At 46.3% G+C, this 16,862-nt stretch overlaps 1 protein-coding gene across 1 annotated transcript; it reads right to left on the bottom strand.

The window, feature by feature from the left end:
- Positions 1-10,200: 10,200 nt before the first annotated feature.
- LOC309527561 (uncharacterized protein) lies at positions 10,201-16,091 on the bottom strand (the record flags this gene model as incomplete). The annotated part of the gene is made up of 3 exons (XM_082214388.1): positions 15,803-16,091; positions 12,008-13,054; positions 10,201-10,268 (listed from the first exon to the last, which is right to left on the bottom strand). Exons 1-3 carry the CDS (start codon positions 15,933-15,935, stop codon positions 10,201-10,203), a joined length of 1,248 nt encoding a protein of 415 aa, XP_082070514.1. The 5' UTR covers positions 15,936-16,091.
- Positions 16,092-16,862: the final 771 nt, after the last annotated feature.

Raw genomic sequence — 16,862 nt, 5'->3', positions numbered from 1 at the left:
TTCTTAAAGTCAAGAAATTGAGTCCTAGTATGCTTGGCTGCTCCTTTCCGCTGTATAGTAAACTTCAGAAGAGCATGATCACTCGCGCCTAATGATCCTTCCACTTCTACCCCACTAACCAGGTCATCAACATTGGTTAGGACCAGATCTAAAATGGCTGTTCCTCTTGTTGCTTCTCCCACTTTCTGGACAATGAAGTTGTCTGCAAGGCCAGTGAGGAATCTGTTTGACCTTATGCTCTTGGCTGAGTTTGACGTCCAACAAATATCCGGGTAATTGAAGTCCCCCATTACTACTATCTCCCTTCCTTTTGCATGCTTGGCCATCTGTTCCAGGAAGGCATCATCTATGTCCTCCGTTTGGCTTGGGGATCTATAGTAAACTCCCACAATGAGGTCTCTGTTATTCTTCTCTCCCTTAATTTTGACCCAAATACTCTCACTTTGGCTTTGAGGATCTAAATCTTGGATCTCTTCACAGGTATACACATCCCTGACATATAACGCCACTCCTCCTCCTTTCTTGTCTGGTCTGTTTCTCTGAAATAGATTGTATCCCCCCATTATTACATTCCAATCGTGGGACTTATCCCACCAGGTTTCAGTGATGCCTATTATGTCATATTTAGTTTGCTGTACCAAGAGCTCAAGCTCATCTTGTTTATTTCCCATGCTTTGCGCATTAGTGTACAGACATTGAAGTCCATTAATCATTCCCCCGTGTCTCTTATTTAAGGATTTTTTCCTCCCACCACTAGGTCCGTGTGCTGTTTTCTCCATTTGGTCTATGACATTTGGATGATCATCTTCATTAATTGATAGACTCCTACCTTCAGGAGCACTGTCTCCCTCCCCCACATTAGTCAGTTTAAAGCCCTCCTGATGAGGTTTCTGAGATTTTTGGCAAAAACATTTCTCCCAACCGTTGTGAGGTGCAGCCCATCACTTGCCAGAAGTCCATCTTCAAGAAACTGCAGTCCGTGATCTAAGAATCCAAACCGTTCCTGTTTACACCATTTGCGAAGCCAGCTGTTCACTTCCACTATTTTCCCCTCTCTCCCTGGGCCACGTCGTTCAACTGGGAGGACAGATGAGATGACAATTTGTGCATTTAGTTGCTTCAATTTCCTGCCGAGAGCCTCGTAGTCTCTTTTGATCTTCTGGAGGCTATTGCTTGCAGTGTCATTGGTTCCCACATGAACCAAGAGGAAGGGGTATTTGTCAGTGGGTTTTATGATTCCTTGCAGTCGTTCAGTTACATCTTGGATCTTAGCCCCGGGGAGACAGCACACTTCCCGAGACATCTTGTCAGGCCCACAGATCACTGCTTCTGTTCCCCTCAGTAGGGAATCCCCTATCACCACTACACGCCTCCTCTTGGGTTTGGTTGGGGTTCTTCCGTGAGCTGTCCGTTCCAAGGTCGCCTGCACATTCCCTGAGGACTGACTTTGCTGCTCGTCTTCATATACCTGATCGACTGTAATGAGGGAGAGATCCTCAAATGGAGTCTGCTCTTCGTCTTCCATGCTAGGGGAGAGGACCTCAAAGCGATTGTGTATTTCTAAGCAATCAGAGTGAACCCTGGGCCTCCTACTTCTTTGAGTCACGTTTCTCCATATATCTGGCTCCTGTGTTGGTGAACTAGACTCCTCAGGGGAGTCCCCTGTCGCCTCCTTGGTGGAGACGGTGTGCTCTGTTGCTTCCAAGAAGAGCTCCAGCTCTCTAATTCTTTGGAGCGTAGCTACACGTTCCTCCAGTTGCTGGACTTTGTCTTTTAAGAGGGCAATCAACATGCAATTGCTGCAGGTAAAGCTGCCTGCAACCTTTGGCAAGATGGCAAACATTGCGCAGGAATCGCAGGCGACTGCAGCTGTTCCCTCCCCTTCCATCTTGAGATCGTGTCGTTGGGGTTGGCTACAGAGGTCCTCCATCATAAAAAGCTTGAAGACAGGACAAATACACAAAAAAAACACCTAGATCTCCCCTAACAACGTTTGAGACTAGCTCCCCTAAATCTAAAAGATGGATTTAACTGCGCGCGCCGCTAGGCACGCGCCGCTGCCCTGCAAACTCTGATAAGCTCCTCCCACAGCTAATCCCCTGCCTCAACAGAAACCCTGCCCCCTCTGACCTTTACACAGGGAAAACAGCTAATCAGCCACCAAGAAACACACACACACAAGAAAACCCTTTTTGCTCCTTCTTCAACTGCTTCCCTGCAAACTCTGATAAGCTCCTCCCACAGCTAATCCCCTGCCTCAACAGAAACCCTGCCCCCTCTGACCTTTACACAGGGAAAACAGCTAATCAGCCACCAAGAACACACACACACAAGAAAACCCTTTTTGCTCCTTCTTCAACTGCTTCCCTGCAAACTCTGGTCACTGAGGTCCAGCACCAAGGGCCTTCTGGTAGTTCCCTCAGTGAAAGAAGATAAGTTGCAGGGAAGCAGGCTGAGGGCCTTCTTGGTAGTGGCGCCCTCCCTGTGGAACACACTCCCATCAGATGTCAAGGAGATGAGTAACTATGTAACCTTTAGAAGACACCTGAAGGCAGCCCTGTATATATTCTATGTGCTGGAAGCTCCCCTGAGTGTCTGAGGAAACACAGTCAGATGGGTGGCAGGTAAATATTATTGTTATTATTGTTATTGTTATTATTATTATTCACACAGGATTTTGATGGCGGTGGCAGCTTCACCCCAGTGCCTTGCCAGGGCAGGAGGGGCTTGGTCTTCCTAAAAATATTGAGCTGAGCAAGGCTGGATGCAGCTCCTGCTCCCAAGAGTGGCACATGCCAGTCTGTGCACTGGCTCAGCTGGGAGGGGGCAGATGTTTAACAAGGTTGGAAACCAGATCTCGCCCGGCCCTAGTGACCCCTCCCAAGAATCCTGGGAGCCAGAATTGGTTCAGGACCCTGAGAGGTGCAAGGAGACAGCTTCAGCCCTGCTGCCCAAAGACTGCAATTCCCAGAGTGGTCACCAATCCCCCCTTCTTGCCAGGGAACTCTGGGAATTGTATTTGGGTAGATGGTGGGAGAGGGTCTCCCCTCCAGTCTCCACACTTGGGGGGGGCTGTATCTCCCCACTCCACAGGGCGTCTCCTTCCTCGGAGTCCTCGGATGCTTCTCTGTCTTATGAGATGCGACTTTCCCCTCAGTCTGAAGGGGGCTTATTTGCATGCCCCCCTTTTGTTGCCCCAAAAAGGACTCCTCCCCCAACAAGGAAGGCAGCATCTTGATCCAAAGGAAGAACAGAGTCGCAGACCTGCTGGACCCTCCGCTCCCTGACTTGGGGGTCTTCCCCCCCCCCTGCATGAGCTGGACGGGGGGCCCCTTGCCTCCTCCCTTGCAGCCCTGGGACCCCCTTCTCCCCGCTGCACCCCAAGGGGGAAGAGAGAAGAGACTCACCGGATTCCAGGAGGGGCACCGAGGAAGTTTTTGCAAAGCAGAGAGAACAAAGCAGCCTCCTCTTTGCTGGCAGGGAGGGACTGGGCAGGGAGGGGCTTCTGCTCTGGAGGACCTTGCCCTCCCCCGCCCTCCCCTTCCTCTCCTCTCTAGGAATCCCGCTCTGCTCCTTTTAACCCTTGGCAAGCCGAGGGCGCCCAGACCGCCCCTCCCTCCCTCCCTCTCCCTGCCTGCTTCTGCCCTCCCTTCTCCATCAAGGCCCCCCCCCCCCATCTTAGGCTGACTGACGCCGAGGGAGGTGGGGGGTTCCCGGGTACCATTCTGCCGTGTGCATCTGGATCCCAACTTTGAAATGACTAAATAATCGAATGTTAAAGGGCCTTTCCTGGAATCGCCTTCCCTGGGACCCACAGGCAGGGTACGAGGGATCCGGCTGCGAAGTTGGGGACCTGCAGGGTTTCCTTGGAAGTCTCTCCCCCCCCACCCGCATTTCTCTTTTCCTGGGGGGCCAAGAGATGCTCCCCTGCCCTGCACCCCCAGGGGCCCCTTTGCGGAAACTGCAATGCGATGCCCACCAAAGGAAAGCGAAGGTGAAGGACCCCTGGACCTTTGTCCGCAAACAGCTCCCCCCCCTTTCTTCCCCACACCAAACATAACCACAGTTTTGAAAATCCTCCGTACTCTGGGCATGTGCAGATTTCGCAGCTTTCTGCAAACCAGAGGCGGGGAAGAAGTGGCCAAAGAACCACCTTGCAGAAAAGGGGCCTTGTGGGCTGAGGTGCAGGATCCCTGAGGATCCAGTACAGGAAGAACTGAACAGGGAAGAACTGCCCCCCCATCATAGGGGGGTGGTGGTACCCCCGCCTGACTTGCAGAAATAGACTCCAGGAGGAGCAAGCAAGGGAGGTGGATGGGCAGAGAGGACAAAGAGATGAAGATGCAGTGATGGGGAAGGGAGGGTGCCCCAAAAAGGGCCCTTACTGGGCCCCGGATCTATGCAATCCAGCTGCAAAGCGGGAACCGAACACCTGCAGGGCTTGCCTGGCAGGATGAAGCCCCTCCCCCCCCAGGAGATTACCCTCCCCCCACGCACAATAACACTGGGATATTCAAAAGGTAAAGGACCCCTGGACGGTTACATCCAGTCAAAGGCGACTGTGGGGTTGGGGTGCTCGTCTCCGCTGTCAGGCCGAGGGGGCTGGCGTTTGTCCCCAGACAGCTTTTCCGGGTCACGTGGCCCACAGGACTAAACCACAACGGGGTACAGTACATTGGTGCAAACCAGAATGCACAGAAATGCCACAACTACTTGCACTGGTATGTTTTTGAACTCTTAGGTTGGCAGAAGCTGGGACAACGGTAGCTCACCCCGTCGTGGGGATTCGAATCCCAACCTCCCTTGTCCTTCAGATGAGGGTCCCCATCGGCAAAGAGGGCCCTCAGGGTTGACTCCCCAGGGAGCGGGTAGAAAGAGGCACAGGAGCCAACTCCCAGGGGCCACGGTTCCATTGTCCCCCTTCCAAAAAAAGTTGATTGACATTAAAATGGTGAGGGGTGTGTGGCATCATCTCATCCATTAGCCTGGGAGGAAGAGGGTGGGGGAGGGAAGTCCAGCCAAGCATTGCCAGGGGACGGTTGGGGGCGCTGGCAGAGAATTTCCTGGAGGGGCTCCAGAGCTGCCTTGGCGTCTTCCTCCTGCTCAGGTATCTGATTGAAGTAAAGCGGGGGGTGGGGGTCCTAGTCCCACCGCACCCCCTTCCTCCAGGGAGGTTGGATTCATGGAATCCTAGGAACTAAGAGAGAGCCATCCAGCAAAAATCACAGAGAGCATGCAAAGCTAACTCTTTATTAGCAGAAACAAGGACTGCTCCAGGGAGCCAGGAATGGTCAGCACTCAACTCTTCTCAGCAGTTGCAGAGATCCGGGTGGAAGAATCTGCAGCCCAGCCCTTTGCGGTTCTGACACACAAGAGCCAACTCCTAGGGGCTGATCGGCTTTGCCAATAAAATATTTGTGGGGTCCTGGCACCCCCAAAGTTAACCGGCACTGCCATTCAAATAGAGTGTGTGCACGGCATCATATGATCAATTCTGCTGGACAGCGATTGCCTGGGCCCTCCTATTATTTTATTCAAGTCGGCACATCTGCTGAGAAGAAACAACGGAGGAGGATTGGAAAAAAATTAAGGACTATTTACAAAAATTTTAAAAGTTATATGAATGTTAAGAATTCGCATGATTTGGAAAATTTAGCTCCAGCAATAAGATTTGAGGGTATCGGAAATTAAGTTATATTAATGAAAGGATGAATGTTTAAAATAATATTGCATTTGAGTAAATTGATAATAAGTATTTTAAACTTAAAATATAATTATTTGAAAGAACAAAAGAACGCACGAAACAAGGTTATAATTTGCTGATATTTTTATTGTAAAGAACGCACGGTGAGGGAGACGGGAAGTCCGGTTGGTTATGGAAAAATGTTTTGAAAGGTTGATTCTCTTTTTCTTTCTTTTTTCTTTTCTGTTACTTCTTTGTATATCTGACATTATGATACCATCGACCATGGTATCCTTCTGGAGCGACACTCCGAACTAGGAGAGTTTGGCATGACTTTTTGATGGTTCCAGTCCTAGTTGGATGGTCGTTCCCAGAGGGTGGTACATGGGGAGTGATTTTCAGCCCCATGGAACCTTCAATGTGGGGTTCCGCAGGGCTCAAGCCTATCCCCCAGGTTGTTAAACATCTACATGAAACTGCTGGGTGGGGTTATCTGGAGGTTTGGAGTATGTTGTCAGCAGTACGCTGATGACACTCAGCTCTGTTTCTCCTTTACATCTGCAGGTGAGACAGTGGAAGTGCTGGACCAGTGTCTTGCCTCGGTAATAGACTGAATGAGAGCCAACAAACTTAAGCTCAATCCAGATAAGACCGAGGCACTATTAGTGGGTGGTTCCCTCAGCCACCTGCTCTTCACGGGGTCACATGTCCTCCGAAGGAGCAGGTTCACAGCTTGGGGGTACTCCTGGAGCCTTTGCTGTCTCTCGAGGCTCAGGCGGCCCAGAGTGCCTTCCATCAGCTTCGGTAGTAGAAGTAGAAGCTGTGAGGATACTGTCTACTTTGGTCTCATTTCAGTCAGGAAGGGAAAGATCTTCTAGAAAGAGAAGAATCCCAAACCAGTTATGAAGGGTGTGGTGACCCCCTGGGTCTTCTATACTGTCAGAAGTACCTCAGGAGCGTGGAAACTGACAGAAAGTACCACCTTGCTTAAGAATCAAAATATTAAGTTGCAACAACTAAGTTAAGGAGCTGAAGTGAAATAACTGGAAATAAGCTCAGCATTGGCCACCCTCTCTAGACACCTGTAACATCGAAGAGGAATAACTTTAAAAAAGCAACAGAAGTTTTAAAAAAGCTGTGCATTTACTACTTTGTTTAGAAGCCTGTAACATACACTAAATTTAGTACAATTTATTAATAGGTTTACTGTTTCCTGAAAGAACATTATCTATCTCCTGACACATCCTTTGCTTTTTTCAACTTTCTTCTGTAAAATAATCTTTCTTGTTTGTTCAACTTCTGCCAGAGTCTCCAAGGATCATTGTTTACGTTCACACAGAAAGATAGTCCTCTTTTTATTTTAAATTATCCCATTAATAATTGGGACAAAATATTTTAAAAGCTGGCAAAGAGACCTTGCCAATTTTATATGGCAAGGGAAGAAAGCCAGAATAAAATCAAATAATGATGGGGCCAAAAGAAACGGGGGCATTTGCAGTCCCAGATTTAAGAAGATATTTTGAAGCAGCGTGCTGGAGTTGGATGAAAGAGTGGATGTTACTAAAAGATAATGAACTTTACGAACTAGAAGGCTGGGAAAAAATGCAGGGTTGGCATGGATATTTATTCTATGGGAAAATACAATTGCATAAAGGATTTATGAACCGCCTTGTGAAAAAGGCCCTATTTGAGGTATGGGAGAGAACAAAAGAGAGAATTATAGAAAGAACTCCAAGGTGGACCTCTCTAATAGAGGCAACCTCAACATGAAAAAAAAATAATTGCCTGGCCAACTTATAGAGATTTAGCAGAAGCAATGAATGAAAATACAGTGGTACATCAGGTTAAGTACTTAATTCATTCCGGAGGTCCGTACTTAACCTGAAACTGTTCTTAACCTGAAGCACCACTTTAGCTAATGGGGCCTCCTGCTGCTGCCACACCGCCGGAGCACGATTTCTGTTCTCATCCTGAAGCAAAGTTCTTAACCTGAAGCACTATTTCTGGGTTAGCGGAGTCTGTAACCTAAAGCGTATGTAACCTGAAGCGTATGTAACCCGAAGTACCACTGTATCAAATTAAAAGAATACGAAGAACTCAAAATACCGGGAATAAATTGGTTAGAATATTTCCAACTTAAGGCTGCATACAAGAAAGATATAAAAACTGTTGAATAGTATTATTGCTTTATTGTTTGGCGCCCAGCCACACTTCCCCTGCGAGCCTCTGCAGGTCGTAAAGCAATTAGCAAAGTTGCACAGCGGTCGTGTGTCGAAAGAGCAGTAAATCAGTCCCAAACGTTTCTTCTGTCCTAATATCTCTTTATTGGAACAAAATAGCGTATTTACAATCTCCAACATCCATCCGTGTTAAGCTGCATCTTCTCTCTCTCCTTGCAGCGTCTTAACTGAACGCTTTCGATTTCCACTCAGTACACAGCATTCCAAGCTGCTTTCCTCACGTTCTGACTTACTTCCCTTGTAATCGCCTCCTCTCAGGCTCGAGGCATAGAAGGTTAACCCTTCACTACACCCAACAAAAAGTAGGGGATTTGGGAAATAAAATATCAAAATTAGAAAGAGAGGTTTTACAAAATAATCAAAAAACACTCTCTAAAATATATAGATTATTAGATAAAGTCCTCCCAGATCAAGAAGTCAAAGGAGAGAATATTCTAAAGTGGGAACGGGATTTAGGATATACAATTGATTCTGAAGATTGGAAAAAGTTTTGGGGGGAAAATATAAATTTTACAGCTTAGTATTCATTAAGAGAGAATTATATGAAGATGCACCACAGATGGTATATGGCACCAGACAGACTGGCAAAAACAAATAGATCAAATAGTAATAAATGCTGGAGATGTAATAGAATGAAAGGCACTCTATAGCATATGTGGTGGACATGTCCAGAGATCAGAAAATTTTGGGAGATGATCCATGAAGAGATTAAAAAATTGATAAAGTATCATATATCAGGAGGGCAGAAACATATTTACTAGGAATCTTCAGTAAGCATATCCCCAAAGACAAAATTAACATCTTTCTGTATGCAACAACAGCAGCAAAAATGTTGGTAGCCAGTCATTGGAAAGGAAATTATATCCCAACAAAAGGGGACTGGTTAAGTAAACTATGTGAGTACCTGGAGTTAGCAAAATTGATGGATTTAATAAGGAATAAATCCAAAACTATAATACAGAAACAATGGGAATGCTTACATGAATATTTATACAAGCAGAGCTCAAATACGAAAGTTTGGCTGTGCTTAGACTAACCTTGTGAAGAATATAGAGAACATAAAGATTTGACGGATTATGAAAGAACCTAAGGAAGGGAAATGATTGAAGAACAGATGTAAAGGCGAGCAAGATAACTAAGAGACGTGTGGTGGAAGTTTTAAAAAATATTTTAACTAGGATTTATATATTGTAATGCTTGAAGGAGTCAAAATTAAGGGAGTGAAGCAATTAGCAATTCAAGCTAAAGAGCTAGCCCAGGAAAATGGAAAAAAAAAAGTAACTACACTATCTAAACAGGGGTCAGAATAGCCGGACCCCCAGAGAAGAGCTAATATGATTCTGGGAGGAATTCCGGAAGAAATACAGGCTAAAGAGTTGGAAGAAACTTTGAGTACCTGGCTATGCTCCACCTCCATCGTTCTGCCCGGACACTGAGGTCCAGCGCCAAGGGCCTTCTGGTGGTTCCCTCAGTATGAGAAGCCAAGTAACAGTGAACCAGGCAGAGGGCCTTCTCGGTAGTGGCACCCACCAAACTTTTAGAAGACATCTGAAGGCAGCCCTGTTTAGGGAAGCTTTTAATATTTAATAGGTTATTGTATTTTAGTGTTTTCTTGGAAGCCGCCCAGAGTGGCTGGGGAAACCCAGCCAGATGGGCGGGGTATAAATAATAAATTAGTAGTAGTACTCAAGGAGTTAGTTTGAAGGCAGAAGATGTGGAACGAGCCCATAGCTGCCGAGGGCCTAAGGGGAGAAAATCCCCCAGGAATGTAATAATTAAATTTTCTAGAAAGAAGCTGCAACAGCAGGTATACCAGACTTTGAAGAAAATCTGGGATATCATATAGTTAAAGGTATGTATAGAGGAGAGTCCTTAAAGGAGAGCCAGTGTGGTGTAGTGGTTAAGAGCGGTAGTCTCGTAATCTGGTGAACTGGGTTCGCGTCTCCACTCCTCCACTTGCAGCTGCTGGGTGACCTTCGGCTAGTCATACTTCTCTGAAGTCTCTCAGCCCCACTCACCTCACAGAGTGTTTGTTGTGGGGGAGGAAGGCAAGGAGAATGTTAGCCGCTTTGAGACTCCTTCGGGTAGTGACAAAGCGGGATATCAAATCCAAACTCTTCTTCTTCTTAAAGTCATTGCAGGAAGTAATAGAGAATATAGGTAACCAAGATGTGGAGGAAGGAAGAACAAGTTAGCGAAGCAAAGGTCGAAAGGATAATGAAAGGAACAGATGAGATTAAAGTAAGCAAATTTAGAGAGCTGAAATTAAAATTATTTCTAAAATGGTACAGAACTCCAGCCCAGCTTGCTAATATGGTAGCAGGACTGAATTCTAGCTGTTGGCACTGTGAATAAGTCAAGGGATGGTTTTCCCATATGTACAGGGAATCCCCAGAGGTAAAGGAATTCTGGGGGGAAATCCTAAACGTTATTAATGAAATTTTTAAAGTGAAGCTCTCAATAGATTTTGATTTCATGACAATGGATATACTTGGAAACATGGCAACAGAGAAAGGTGACCAGTTTACCTTCAAAGCTATGATATTAGCGGGAAAGGCAACGATAGCTTTAGGTTGGAAAGAGAGAGGAAAATGGACAGTAGAGGCATGGAATACTTATTTGTTTGAACTTATTTCGTCGGACATTGTCGCAGTCATGTCACAGGAGACGTATGACAGCCCATGTCGCAAGCGTAGATTTCGGCAAACTTCACTTGAAATAGATAAGCCCCCCACCCCCGTTCCTTCAAGCCCTCCTCATAAGGCTTGGTTTCAGACCCTGGATCATCTTGATTGACTCCTATGCATCATCTTCATGAAATTTTCCCTTAGCATGTAGCTAGATGCAAACCTTAAATTTACTTTCCACAGTTGTTCCCATAAAGCAAAGTCAATGTTTTGTCCTACATCTCTGGCCCAGCTTCTCATTCATGATTTTATCATTTCATTCTTTGTATCCCACTCCAGTAACATTTAGATAATATTTTAACCCTGGAGCCTAATAACTCCCTTTCATACTGTGAGTTTTGTTCTGCAAATCCGTTTAAAACAATCTAACTTAAATGTTACATTCAACTGATGGTAAATTGACAAGTCTCCCTCCCACCTAGAGGAAGAAGTTCCCTTTATAGGGACCCCACATACAATGAAGCAATACCACACGGCCCTAAACCTAACCTCCTAATACATTGACCTCAGCAGGTATTGGTCTGCTGTGTCAAAGTTTTACTGGACGTTTGGACAATATTGGTGAGAGCACCTGTAATCTCAGGGTCACCACTTCCCCTTGAATAAGAATCACTTCCATCCGAACCAGTAAGTATGTCTGTAATTATGACAATCTGACCAATGCCTAGATGACTTAAGCCCTATATCAGACTCCTCTCCATGGGTTTCCCCCCAAATATAGAGCATGGTCCAATCCCCTGGACATTCTCAGACATACAGAAGTCCTTCTCAAGGTCATGAAGGCATCTGAAGAGGTGATTCAAGCAACACAAAAGAAGATGTCTCCTAAAGATCAGGAGGAACTTTTTGATAATAAGAGCCAGTAGTGAAAAGGAACTCCCTCAGAAGGGGGTGGACTCTCCTTCATTGGAGGTATTTAAGAAGTTGGATGGCCATCTGTCATGGATGCTTCAAATGAGATTTCTGCATTGGCGGGAGTTGGACTAGATTCCAAATCTATCTATTATTCACCCTGCTGTGAGTTCTTGAATTGACTTTTTTACGAGGGAAATTTTATCTACATTCCATGCGCTGATATGCTTTCAACCCTGTATGAATTATTTGGTGGGCCAAGATAGTGGCACTCTGACTGAAGCTCTTCCCACATTCCAAACACTAAGAAGATTTCTCTCTGGTGTGAATTCTGTGATGGGAAGTGAGACTGCAGCTGTGACTGAAGCTCTTTCCACATTCAAAGCACCGATAGGGTTTCTCCCCTGTATGGATTCTTTGGTGGGAAGTGAGATTATTTCTGTGACTGAAACTCTTCCCACATTCCAAGCACTGGTATGGTTTCTCTCCTTTATGAATTCTTTGGTGGGAAGTGAGATTATTTCTGTGGCTGAAGCTCTTTCCACATTCCAAGCACTGATGTGGTTTCTCTCCTGTATGAACTTTTTGATGGGAAGTGAGACTACTGCTCTGACGGAAGCTCTTTCCACATTCCAAGCACTGATATGGTTTCTCCCCTGTATGAATTCTTTGATGGGAAGTGAGACACTCCCTCTGACTGAAGCTTTTTCCACATTCCAAGCACTGAAAGGATTTCTCCCCTGAATGAATTCTTTGATGGGAAGTGAGATGGGTGCTCCTACTGAAGCTCTTCCCACATTTCAGGCACTGAAAAGGTTTCTCCCCTGTATGAATTCTATGATGGGAAGCGAGATTGCTGTTCTGACTGAAGCTCTTCCCACATTCAAAGCACTGATATGGTTTCTCCCCTGTATGAATTCTATGATGCAAAGTGAGACTGCTGCTTTCACTGAAGCTCTTTCCACATTCCAAGCACTGATGTGGTTTCTCTCCTGTATGAACTTTGTGATGGGAATAGAGACTCCGACTGTGGCTGAAGCTCTTGCCACATTCCAAGCACTGATAGAATTTCTCCCCTGTATGAATTCTTTGATGAAAAGTGAGAGTGTCCTTTCGACTGAAGCTCTTTCCACATTCCAAGCACTGAAAGGGTTTCTCTCCTTTATGAAGTTTTTGATGGGAAGAGAGACTGCTGCTCTGACTGAAGCTCTTCCCACATTCCAAGCACTGATATGGTTTCTCCCCGGTATGAATTCTTTGATGGGAAGTGAGATTCTGCCTGTGACTGAAGCTCTTTCCACATTCAAAGCACTGATAGGGTTTCTCCCCCGTATGAATTTTTTGATGGGAAGTGAGAATATACTTCCGACTGAAGCTCTTTCCACATTCTCTGCAGTGATACAATTTCTCTCCTCTGTGAATTCTTTCATGTGAAGTGAGGCTATCCCTCCGAATGAAGCTCTTTCGTTGATGGGAGGTGGACTGGGAGCTCTGGCCGATGTTCTCTCCATACTCTGAATATTTATTTGATTTCTCTGATATGTGGATTCTGTTGTGGTCCCCCTTGTTCTTCCCTTCCCATTCATCACCAACTGCAATGAAGAGAAAATATAATTATCGCCTCAAGAAGAAACCCACCACCTGACCCCTCCCCCAGCAATGCACTGCCACGTTAGGGTAAGTCGTGCTAACTCTGCATTGCTGCCCCGGACCCCAACCCCACTCAGAGCGAAGGGGACGTGGTTCACATCCATCATTGAACAAAGTTAGTGAATGCTTGTGATAAAGGAAGGACTGAAGTTAGATGTGAGGCCTTACAATAGTTTTCACTGCCTTTGTTGGCTGGTATTAACTGACATATTGCTTGGCTTTTATCTGGGATAGATTTGATTTGGCTCATTCCTGGAATCCACCCCATATGCAAGGTCAGTCATCTCTTTGGTCAATCAAATGCAAACAGAAGCCAAAACGACAAACCTGACAGAAGTTACTTCAACTTCCTAAAAACTCTCAAGCCCACATTTAAGAAGGCCCGGGTGGTTCAGACAATCCTGGTCATTGTTTCAAAAGGCATGACCAGACAAAGAATATTCACAAACCGTTGATATCCCTCCATTCAGGGCTCACGGTGTGGATGTTAAAATCCCAGATGCTGTTGGTCTCCATCCAAATACTGGAGGTTCATCAAATAGAAAAGGGGTGTCCAACAGGTCGATCATTATCTACTGGTAGATCCCTGCAAGGTTTTGGTCAATCGCAGTCCATCGCTGGCCCCCTCCCGGATCCTCCTTCCATTGTTGGAGAATGGAAGACAGAGCTTACAAACTGAGGCTGGAGGCTGGTTTCCCCCCAGCGCTCCTTTGGTGCGTTGCTAATAAAAGCTCAACAACTTTGACCTGAACCCCTCAAAAACAGGGGTAGATCACTCCCAGTTTTTAATTCTGCGAGTAGATCGCAGTCTCTTGGAAGTTGGCCACCCCGAAATAGAGGTATGTATGGAATTTCAAAATTGATGTTTAATGAGAGGGTCCATGATCCCACAATTCTCCTCCTTGACTTCCTTACGCAAAGCTCTCTTGTCAGGATCCAGCAACATCCGTGCCTCCTCTGAAACAAGCAGGAACATCTTCACCCGCACACTCCCCACCAGCTGTTGCCTCAATCTAAATTTGGTCTAAATTTAAACTTTTTAATAAATCTCTTACTTCACTTCTCATTTCTCCTCTCATTTTCATGAGGAGACCAACTCTGTATACCGTATTTTTAGCTCCATAGGGTGCACCGGACCATAGGGCGCACTTAGTCTTTAGGGGGGAAATAAAGGAAAAAAATTTATTCCCCCCCCCAGCCCCAAAGAGCAAAGAAACCAAGACAGTAAGCAGGATCCATCCTGCTGGCTGTCTTGGCTTCCTCTTTAGTCGCACGCAAACTCTCCAGCCGGGAGAGGCTGCGGGCGGCTTTGGCAGAAGCAAAGACAGCGAGCGGGATGGATCCCGCTAACTCTCTTGGCTTCATTTTTAGCCTCCGTCCCCAGAACAGGCAGCTATCCACAAGCCTTTTGATCGCGGTGGGAGTTCCCGCCAGGCTCCGAAGGCTTGCAGATAGCAGCCTGAAGCCTGAAGCCCGGGTGTGCAGCGCCAACCCCCGCTGCGCACCGACCCCTATCGCCCTCCAGGCTTCAGCGAAAGCCTGCATTCGCTCCATAGGACGCACAAACATTTCCTCTTCATTTCTGGAGGGGGAAAAGTGCGTCCGATAGAGCGAAAAATAAGGATAGTTTAATTGGTAACATAAGATGGAAAATGACTATTACTCACACTTAATCTAAGCACAACGGCCACAAGAGCTTTTGACTAGGAATTCGGCTATGCGAAGTTGAATGTTTTCTGTTCTCCGCTGTTTACCCTTTTTTGTTTCAATTTATACCAATTCATGAACTCAGTACTCATATACTGATCACCAACGAGGAACGACATGTTATTCCTGCAAATTTATTCTGCAAGTTTTGAGATATTCAAATGACATGAGAAGAATGAGCCTATACATTTGTATCATTTATTGGTCCTATAATCCTTGCTTTTAAAAGCAATAAAAAGTTGTTCCAAAAAGAAAAGATAATGGGGCAACACACGGAGGCCCCACCTGCAGTCAATCCTGAAATTAGGATCAGGTAATTTAAGAATTTAGGATCAGCTTCTAGTGCTGCGCGATGGATCAGTCACTTGTTCTGTTGCTCTGTTCTCTCCTATCTCTCCTCCTCCCCCCGCCCAATTTTAACCAATTCATGAACTCAGAACTGATACACTGACCACTAACGATGAACCATATGTTATAGAAATTCCTGCAAATTACTTCTATTAGTTTTGAGAATCACATGAGAAGACTAAGAAGACTCAGTCTACATATTTGTATCATATATTAGTCCTATATGATCCTTGTTTTTAAAAGAAAAGGAAAAGTTATTCCTAAAAGAAAAGTAAAAGGCGAAACACAGAGGCCCCATCTGCAGTCAATCCTGAAATTAGGATCAGGTAATTTAAAGAATCATGGCTTCTAGTGCTGCGCGATGGATCAGCGAGTTCTCTGACATTGGTAGGGCATTCAGAGCACAGTACTGGCGCCAATACATCGCGGTGGCCGGGGAGCTGTGACGTATTCCTGGCTCAAATTGCCCGGAGATGTCAAAGGCGCTGGAAGGCAGGTGGAGGAGCCCAAAAAGGTCCCCATCTTCTCAAACTCCATCCGCCTGCCTGCCTCATCCCACCCCCAAAATGAGCAAGCCCCAGTACCTCTCCAGCCCCATCCATCCATGTCCCCATCTCCCCTCCCCTGGGACTCACCAGATCTCTTGGAGGTCCCTGGGAGGCAACGCTCAGAGGCTGTGAGGAGGGATGCAGGAGACAACCTGACCAGGTCAACTGTCCATCTTCCCCCTTCCATCCTCGCTAGCTTTACAGATTCAGTCTCTTTCATCCTTCCTGAGGAGTCGAGAAGCCACCACAAGCTGCAGGGCCCTGGGAGAGAGGAAGAAACAAAGGGAGCCTCAGAGGCCCTGCAGGGATTCTCCTGCCCTAGATATTCCCCTGCTCCTGGAGAAGCACAAATGGGGCAGCCCCTTCCCAACAGAAACCCCATTTGAAACATCTCCAGTGATTCCAGTTTAATCTGTTTGCACCTCACCCCGCTTCGTAAGGCTGGCATGGTCTGCACACTAGTGACCTGAGAGTGGACCCCATTGAACTCAGTGGGGCTTATGAATAGAACTTGGTGCAAAAACCAGGCACCATCCTGTCCCCAAGCCTGAAAACTGCAGCCCCAGAGCATGGGCAGAATACAGCCGAGTAGCTATTACATGTGGGTGCCCCCACGTCTCAGTGCAAGAGATGCCTTAGCAGTTGAGCTGGCTGGGCCCCAAACCTCTTTCTGCTCATCATTAGAGCTGCTGAGAGACCCTAGAAGGCTGGGAATAGGATCTGGCTCCTGCTGTTTCTTAGCCACCTCCTCATTTTCCTTATTCACGCAAAATGGGGTGATTTTTGGTTGTGCTTTCTTTAGAGAAGCTCTCTTTGGAGCAGGGCGCGTGGCACTCGGGGAGAGACCAGAAATTTTGTAACCACTCCAGGTCAACACCATCATTTCCCTTAATTCCATATCATGTTTCCTTATACCATTTGTAGCAATTAAAGCTTTTCTAACTTTAGTCTGCAACAACTTCTGTGTCATTCACTTATTGTTCTGCAGAATGCGGAGGCTAGACTGGTGACTGGGAGTGGCTGCTGGAACCATGTAAGACCGCTCCTAAAGGAACTACTTTCAAAGTGTTGGTGGTGACATTTAAAGCCCTAAACGGCCTCTGCCCAGGATACCCGAAGGAGCATCTCCAACCCCATCCTTCAGCCT

This window comes from Podarcis vaucheri (assembly GCF_965113315.1).
Source record: "Podarcis vaucheri genome assembly, chromosome: 2".
Classification (NCBI taxonomy): domain Eukaryota; kingdom Metazoa; phylum Chordata; class Lepidosauria; order Squamata; family Lacertidae; genus Podarcis; species Podarcis vaucheri.
This window is presented reverse-complemented; position numbering and strand designations above follow the sequence as displayed.